Source organism: Hordeum vulgare, chromosome 6H, assembly GCF_904849725.1.
Source record: "Hordeum vulgare subsp. vulgare chromosome 6H, MorexV3_pseudomolecules_assembly, whole genome shotgun sequence".
Lineage (NCBI taxonomy): Eukaryota > Viridiplantae > Streptophyta > Magnoliopsida > Poales > Poaceae > Hordeum > Hordeum vulgare.
In genome coordinates, this window is record NC_058523.1 from 12,707,827 (window position 1) to 12,716,918 (window position 9,092).

The 9,092-nt window shown below is 51.6% G+C and overlaps 1 protein-coding gene across 1 annotated transcript; it reads right to left on the reverse strand.

Annotated features, from left to right (window-relative positions):
* Nucleotides 1-338: 338 nt before the first annotated feature.
* LOC123404319 (MDIS1-interacting receptor like kinase 1-like) lies at nt 339-7,190 on the reverse strand. The gene has a single exon (XM_045098243.1). It carries the CDS (start codon nt 3,559-3,561, stop codon nt 460-462), a length of 3,102 nt encoding a protein of 1,033 aa, XP_044954178.1. The 5' UTR covers nt 3,562-7,190; the 3' UTR covers nt 339-459.
* Nucleotides 7,191-9,092: the final 1,902 nt, after the last annotated feature.

The window sequence follows — 9,092 nt, forward strand, 5'->3', positions numbered from 1 at the left end:
CATGACAACTCTAAACATTGTTAAGATAAATTTAGTGACGCGGGGATGATAAATTTAGTTATCGCATGTTAACTTTAATGCTTCAGTTTTTCGTTTGACACAAACTTATCATGTGTCACTGGAATTTGCCATCGCTGAAATTACCATAAAAAACACATCAGGTCCGAAGTGCCACGCAATTGACATGTGACACTTATCATTTGGGTTGTTAATTCTCATCCAGCAAATCTGATACAATAATCTGGACATTTGAATTCCGAATTCATATATGTGTATCTTTCATGAATAGATAGATGTGCTTATTGGCCTTTCTTACATTAATTAATTAATTTACATGGTTTATCTATGTGCCTAATTAATCCTGACATCAAATGGTTGCTTACAATCTCAAAATTAAATAATCAAGTGGAAAAAAAAATCTATCTACATACAAGTTGGGAAAAAAAATCATGCATCAGATCAGACGGAGTCCGGCGTCGTGCTGAAGACCGGCTTGTCCTTGTCGACGACGGGCGCGGCCAGTGCCACGGCCATGGCGGCGACATTGCCGCCGCCGGCGGCGGCGGCGGAGCTCCCGCTCTTGCGGCGCGGCTTGGCCTCCCCGAGCATGGTGAGCACGTCGCGCATGGATGGCCTGTCCCTGGGCAGCTTGGCGGTGCAGAGCACGGCAATGCGTAGCACGAGCAGCATCTCTTCCCTGACGTGCGCGCATCCGGCGCCGACGAGCGGGTCGAGGTGGTCCTCGACGGTGTTGCTCCTGATCTTGTCCCTGACCCAGGCGACGACGTCCTGGCCCTCCCCGAACGCCGCCGTGTCGACCGGCCGCCTCCCCGTGATGAGCTCCATCAGCACCACCCCGTAGCTGTAGATGTCGCTCTTCTGGTCCACCTTGAGCGTGTACCCGTACTCGGGCGCGATGTAGCCGTAGGAGCCGGCGACGACGGAGACGGACTCGCCGGAGCGGGACAGCGCGCGGGCCAGCCCGAAGTCGGCCACGCGGGCCTGCATGTCGGCGTCGAGCAGGATGTTGTTGGACTTGATGTCGCGGTGGAGGACGGGCGGGTGGCAGTCGTGGTGGAGGTAGGCGAGCCCCTGCGCCACTCCGGCGGCCACGTCGTACCGGGACACCCAGTCCGTCAGCATCGTCCTCGACTCCGGCGCCCCGCCGTGCAGCGCCTCCCACAGGCTGCCGTTGGGCATGAACTCGTACAGCATCATGGCGTCCGCGTCGTTATGCATGTACCCGAGCAGCCGGACGATGTTCCGGTGCCGGAGGCGGCCCAGGAGCCCCACCTCCTTTAGCACGTCGTCGGTGAGGTTGCGCACCGCGTCGCCGTCCGTCGCCGCTGGGCGCCAGAGCTTCTTGACGGCGATCACGGTGCGGGCGCGCGGGAGCTCGGCCTTGTACACGACGCCGGTGGCGCCCATGCCGACCACGTTCGCCTCCTTGACGCACGCGAGCACGTCGGCGCACGTGAACCCCAGCCGCTGGAACGCCGTCAGCCGCCATGGCCACGACCCGGACTCGTACTCCCCGGCGCCGCCGATGACGTACCACCGGCGGTACGCTTGCCAGCCGCCGAACAGGGCCGTGAACGCGGCGATCACGACTACCATCCCCACGAGCCACCCCACCGCGACGTGCTTGAGGCGCGCGCCGCTGCCGCCGCGTGCGCGGGACAGACTGGCGGCGCGGCTCCCGGAGCATGGCGGGAGCACGCCACCGCACAGCCCGGCGTTGCCGGCCAGCTCGTCCGGGTTGATCGTGCGCAGGACTCCGTTCCCCGGCACTGGCCCGGTGAGGTTGTTGTACGCCAGGTTGAGCGTCTCGAGCGCCGGCGAGCCCCCGAAATTCTCCGGTATGCCCCCGGTCAAGAAGTTGCTCGACAGATCAAGAATGGCGAGCGCCGGCATCTTGGCCAGCGCCGGCGGTATCTCGCCGGTGAGCCCGTTGTGCCGGAGGTTCAGGTTGACCAGTCTTGCGCAGGAGGCGAGGCTCGACGGGATCTTGCCGACGAGCCGGTTTCCCGACAAGTCCAGCGCGCCCAGCGCGAGGCAGTCCTGGAACTGATCGGGGAGCTCGCCGGAGATCATGTTGCCCGCCGCCATGAAGCTCTGCAAGCCCGGGATGGCGAAGAGGCTGGACGGCAGCGACCCCTGGAGGCGGTTGCGCGAGACGTCGATGAACGACAGAGACGCCGACGACGCCAGGGCGCCGGGGATCTCGCCGGAGAGCTCGTTGCCGGCGAGCTCGAGCCGCTGAAGCAGCGGCAGCTTCCCGAACCCAGCTGGAATCGTTCCGTTGAGCCGGTTACCCTGCGCGCGCAGGCGCACCAGCGACGCGCACGACGCGACGCCGGCGGGGATCTCGCCGGAGAAGCCGTTGCTGAACATGATCAGCTTGGCCAGCGCCTTGCCGTCGCAGATCCCGGCGGGTATCTCCCCGGTCAAGGCGTTCGACGAGACGTCCACCCACTGCAGCGGCGAGCTCCGGCCGAGCGACGCCGGGAGGACGCCCGTCAAGGAGTTGTTCCACAGCTCGAGCACCTCGAGTTTCTCCATGTCGCCGATGGCCGCGGGCACGGCGCCGTCGAGGTGGTTGCACATGAGGTTGAGCAGCTGGAGGTTGCTCAGCCGCGCCACCTCGGCGGGGATCGGGCCGGTGAGCCGGTTGTCGGACAGGTCGAGGAAGACGAGCGACGACGCGTTGCCGACCTCCGGCGGGATCTTGCCCTCGAGGCTGTTCTTGTAAAGGAAAAGCGAGGTGAGCGCCGGAAGCCGCCCGATCTCCGGCGGGATGGGGCCGTCGAGGTTGCCGATGGCGAGGTCGAGGTCCTGGAGGTTAGCCAGTTTTCCGAGCTCCGGCGGGATAGGGCCCTCGAGCTCATTGTACCCGATGATGAGGCTCTCGAGCGACTCGAGCTCGCCGAGCTCCGGCGGGATCTTGCCGCCGATGTTGTTGCCGGAGAGGCCGAGGAACCTGAGCTTGGTGAGGCTCCGGTACGCCGCGGGGATGCCGCCGCTGAAGAAGTCACCGCGCATGTCGATGCTCTCGAGCGAGGTGGCGTTCGCGAGGTCCTCCGGGAGGGCGCCGACGAAGTTGTTGCCGGAGCCGTTGACGGCGACGAGGCCGGCGCAGGAGCCGAGGCCCGCGGGGAAGGCGCCCTCGAAGGAGTTCTGGCTGACGTCCAACACCTGGAGGCTCGACAGCGGCGCGAGCGACCTGGGCAGCGCGGCCGCGAAGGCGTTGGAGGAGAGGTTGAGCACCGCCAGCGCCGGCAGCCGGAGCAGGTCCCCAGACACCTTCCCGCTCAGGTTCCTCCCGGCGAGGTCGAGCCCGTCGACGAGTCCCGCGGCGTTGCACCGGACGCCGGTCCACCTGCAATGCGGCGAGCCGGCGGCCTTCCAGCCGGCAAGCACACCCAGCGGGTCCACGAAGCCCGCCTTGAGCCCCAGAAGCGCCGCCCGCTCGCCACCACCACCGGCCGCGCCGACACTGCCGCCGCTGAGTAAGACGACAGCCAGTGCTGCCACCACCAGAGCCGCCACTCTCGCCGCCATTGTCAGCGCAGATGAAAAACAACTTTCCCTTAAAAGAAACCACTCCCGCTAGCTCAGCTCGGCTCAGCTCTCTGCTGCTTCTAGTGCTCTGCCATTGTCAGTGCAGTGTCTGCTCTGCTCTGCTCGGCTCCTCTTAGTTCACTCCACCTGCTTGCATCCGCAGGAGGAGGAGGAAGAAGAAGGAGAGGAGCACCGGAGCAGAGTCTGCAGCTAGGCAAGATATCACCAGAAACTTTATACGAAGGAGAGACTCGGAGAATATTGCATGGTTTGTTCTTCTATAAGCAGGATCGCATCATATTATATACACACCACTAAACTAAACCTCCTTGGCATTTTCCAACATGGGCAGGCAATTTGCAGGCAGTGAGCAGATGTGAGGTGTCTGGAGGAGGAAGAGGATCATGGGACATGAGAACATGGAACATGGAGGGAATGTGTTGCTCTCAAAGCCATGGCCTGCTTTTGGTCATCTAGTTCTAATCTGCCACTCCTTGATTAACTATTGTCTTTCACTTTGTGCCAGCATGTTAGATTACTTGGTAAAGTACATCTTTCTTCTTACATTCCCTATCCTGCTGTGTGCAGGCACTTGCAGGCAGAGACAGTAGATTAGCTTTGACTAATTAACTAGTACATTGCTGATCAGAGAGCCTGCTCTGCTGTTTACTGGGGGGTGGCAGTAGTACTGTGCTAGTGTGGTGCTACTGGTTTATTCTTTGGAACCTTCTGCTTATGGATCTCTCTCTGGTAAAGATTAACAACTTGCAGTAGGTTTTCTGTGTGGGTGCAAAAGTCTAACATCACCAGAACTGAACAGATTGATCTACACATGTGACATGTGTAGGAGGAGCTAGATCATTTCCTCCATGAGAAATTTTGTGTAGGCACTTAGAGATGTTTATTAGGGATCGATATTAGCTGAGAAGACCTGCTCTAGCATTTAGCAGAAGTAGAACCACCAGTACTACTAATCCTATGCTGTGTAGGTACTTAGAGAAGTTAACTAGGATCTTAGCTCACAAAATCTGCTCTAACATTGAGCAAAAGTACCACCAATACCAGTACTGCTAATCTTATACTATGACCTTTTGACAACGAGTAAAACAAGCCACTTCCTTTGCAGCAGAACAAAGGTTAATTAAGTTAATCCTACCCAAGGTGAGACAAGAGAGTGTGTTCTTTTCTGCTGTCCTACACATGTCCTGCATGCACAGAGATTAAACAAAAAGTGCAGTTACCTCTCTCTGCAGAAGTTCTGGGTGCATGTGTTAGGCTGCCTAAGTTGACCTTGTTAGAATAGAACCTCTGCTAATCATTCCTTTGACAGTGGGAGGTACTGTACTTCCTCCTGCTGCTGTTACTGCTGCGTGCTGACACAGCAGGGGGATCGCCGGCACATGCCCCCGGTAGAATGTTCATCGCTGCAGCATTAGATTAATCAGGGGCAGCAGAGGTACTGTTAGCTGTGTAGTTAAATGGGGGTTAACATTTGGTAAGCAGGGTTCCATTGGGTTGACACAGTCATAAGGCTGCTGGAATATTTATTCAGAGAAAAAGAACTGCAGGTGATTAGTACGTACTGATTAGTAAATTTGGGATGCAGGATTTTGCCTTGTGCTGTCTTCCCTGTCTGATCAGGTAGCAACAACAGTAGCATTGGTATCTAGGTTCTAAGGTAGGAACTGACATCTTGAACCAATTAAGATAAATATTGTTAATTAATGGCACACAAACCATACTGAAACTATGTTTGAGGTGCATAGACTGAAAATGTACATTTTCCAGAGGGGATAGTGGGAAGTTCACAAGAGAGTGAATGGCTAATTCCTAAACTCTTTTGTTATGTCGATTTTGCATCTTTTTGTTTTCCAAATCAGGGGTTTTAGACTCTGTGAACAAAACAAAAGTTGTGTGGTATTAGTCATTTTTCGAAGTTAAAAGAAATAAACCCAAGGAAGATGACCACCGACAAATAACCTGGAGAATTTAACCAAACGTGCAGCAAAAAAGCTGGTCAGAAAATGAGAAAACAATAATAATCAACAGGGAACAAATGATACATACTAGTTCTTGGAACCTGTGGTAATGAAAAGTGCAGTCCTTGCATAACTGCATTGCACTGGACTGTCCATTACCTGCACATAACTTCCACATTTGTGTATACCGACTTTGCAGTTTGCACCTTGGATCACCACAACAAAGCATCTGATTTTGCACCATTCATGCAGAAGATGAGCATAACTGGTCGATCAAATGATGTTCAATCAGACAGATGCACGCATGCTTGTGGTTCAGTTTGATGCATCTGGCACAAATTCAGAAATTGAAATCTCCGAATGTGCCAACACACACCAAATTGGACAACAAACACGTCTCCATACGATCGAAACCAAGTGATGAATGTACCTCTGCGTTTGGAAGCTTTGCAGGAACTCAAAGAGACGTTGGCGTGCGGTGCTACTTAAGCAACTGTTGGCACCAACCAACCAACCAACCGAACTTAATCATTCGGCCATGACAGACCTCGGTGTAGGAGAAGACGAAGGAAAATAAACTTTAAACAAGCTCAAAGCTTACATATGCTAGCCTGTGACATTCTCTAGCTTTCCTCAGCTTCCAGATATGCAAATGCAATCATCTCGTACCAGCTACAGCTAGCTCTGGAATCAAGTCGTTAATTGCAGTTACTTTGCACTTTCTTAGTCACAAACAAGCATGTAGAATGGTCTAGATTTGTTTACACGATGAGAGTAGCAGATAATTAAGCTGAACAAGTAACTCAGGCAAGCTTAGCTTCCTGCTAGCTGCACCACAAGTGCTAGCGCAACAACAACTACAGTGATAAAGTTTCTATAGTGCCCTGTTATGGAAAGCTATGCTACAAACCAAATGAAGAAGAATCAGCAGCATACACTTCAACTTGGTTTGATGTGCTTAATTACCCGACAGCATGCCGATAAACAAACTCTAACACGGAGACGTCACCTCCTTAATTAACCCAACTAGAGGAGACCTCCGCATTAGCACTACAAACTAAGCTACCATGCCAACATGACCTATGTCCCTGGATCTGAAGAAAAGGTATGAAACCAGGTACAGGTAGAAGAAGAACTAATTTCTATCTCATCTTGTTTTACATCTCTCTCTCTCTCTCCCAATCATGGCCAGATCGAAAGCATCAAACTTTAGCAGCAAATCAGTAAAGAAACGGCGACGAATTATTGACGCGTTACGTTGGCTCTAGAGGTGCGAATGGGTCGCTTAATCTTCTGAGAATCTTTGCCATGTTAGGTTTGTTGCACCCCCATGTAGGAGGAGGAGGGGAGGATGGATGCATGGAGAATAACATCTCATCTTTGGTGTCTGCCCACTTTATTAGGTTGAAATTGGGGGCATATGATGGTGACTAAATAAAACATATAAGTATCTCATATGATGGTGATTTCAGCTGAAGTGTAAGGTTCGAATGTCAGGTAGTGAGAAATTACTTCCCAGAATTAAAATACCGACAGACTAAATTGGTAAAGGCAAACGAAAATAAGTAAATATAGACAGTAGTTTTTTTTTAAGCCTTCAGAAAGCGTGATAACATTCTGTACTTGTGTACAGAGGGAGTACATAACTACAGAGTTTAGCATTTCTTACCCAAAATCTTTAATTTGTAGTAATAGTTCTGAAACCATCTTTGAGAATCACTTTGGGACAAATGCATCAAATCGATGGGTTTGTTAGAGGCTTTCTTACGAATGATTAACCTATATATATATATTCGCAGCGTACTATTCCGTTCCATAAGTTGTACCGTAACAGAGGAGGAAGAATCATTTAACATGCGGAGAAACTAATCATGGAGAAACATGCAGATTAATCATGGGCCAGGGAACATGTTTAGTAGGCTTAACAGCCTAGCGATCGAGCTACCTGGCTATATATCTCTAGGCAGCCACATGCACCCTCACATGCAATATGGCTGGCCATGTGAAACCCTCTCACTAAGCAGCTTCCAAAGTACTATATCAATATTCTTAATCACTTTTTTTATGCATATCCCGTCACCCACCACTCCATTACACCTGTTAACACACGATAAAGACGGCACCCGCTTCCATGTGGGGCCGACCGGGGTATCGGGCCCGGGCGTCAGCGACTGTTCCGCACGCGCCGTGAGGTCGACCGCGTATGCCTCTCTCGCCATTATTGGGTGAGATGAAGGATTAATCATGCAAGCAAAACGATCCTTTGCTAATATATATATACATTCTCTTCTCGGCACCTCTCTCTCCGGCCGGTGAATCTAATCTGATATGAAAATGTGATCTTGATTATTATCCTGTCGACTTTTCTGGCGATGCGTTTGGTGAGAGGCATGTGGGTGCCGTTTAGCTTGCTAGGGTTCGTGCCTTTTGGGAGTTGAGAATTTGAGATCGAGTTGGATGGAACCCAATCAATCATGGGTGAATGAATGGCTTCTTTTTTGGGCGCGGTGGCGGTTAACGTAACATGCGAACACGGCCTTGCGTTGCGTCCAGCAGTCCAGAGCGTACGGTGGATCGGCCGGACAGGCGTGTGGTGGTATGCATGATCTGTCCAAGTGGCCAAACGGCCGTTTTGTAGTAATGAATTCAAGTTCAAGCCCTGGCTTGAATCTCTACCGAAATGTGTCACTTTTTGTCCCTCCATGCAAGGGTTTTGGTTTATATTAGCTTGTTTATATAAACTGGACATGAAAAGAGCCAGTTTTTTTTTTCTTCTTATGTAAATTCATGTTAGGATTAATATACCTACTTGGTTAAAAAAAAGTTTGAATGTGAATCATATATATTTCTATCGATCGACCAACATTGTTTCTATGGCGCCCTGCCGTACGAGGACTTTTATATGCTTTTTCTTTGTGAAAATACCAAAAGCCATATATATAAGATATCATAGACCCTTGCAGAAAAATACAAAACATCCAAGTTCTTTGGGATGCCAAAGTCTTATTCCCTCTCGCATCGAAAGGTGGCATGCCATGAGAAAAGCTCATTTCCGCCTTTGAGTCTCTGTCTCAGCCGACCAAACTTGTTAAAACCCATGAGCTTGTATAGAAGCGGACCAAACTTGTTAAAACCTATGAGCTTGTATAGAAGCGGACCAAACTTGTTAAAATCCATGAGCTTGTAGAAACAACAGCCAGGAAGTTGTTGTTATGGACCAGAAGACACCGACGGCCATGATTTACGTAGAAAATTGCCGCCCCACAGGAAAACAACGTAGTGGGCCTGCAGAATGCCCCGGGTCCGGTCAAACGGAGTCGAGGAACACAAACCTCACACACTCCTTGAAGAGGCCGATGCTAGCCAACCTTCGTCGGTCTAAACTAGAGCCAGAGGACTGATACATACTTCCACATTGTCCACTTCATAGGAGAACGCCATGGAGAAAAATAAACAACCGAAAAATTCATATATGGGGAAATACCATCCTCAACCGGCGTCGTGACACTACGATAAAGCAACACCCAAACAAGGACGAGGGGAAGAGACCTT

Bases quoted from the DNA above. Each gene is read 5' to 3' on its own strand.
- LOC123404319 (XM_045098243.1), bottom strand. From the start codon at position 3,561: ATGGCGGCGAGAGTGGCGGCTCTGGTGGTGGCAGCACTGGCTGTCGTC.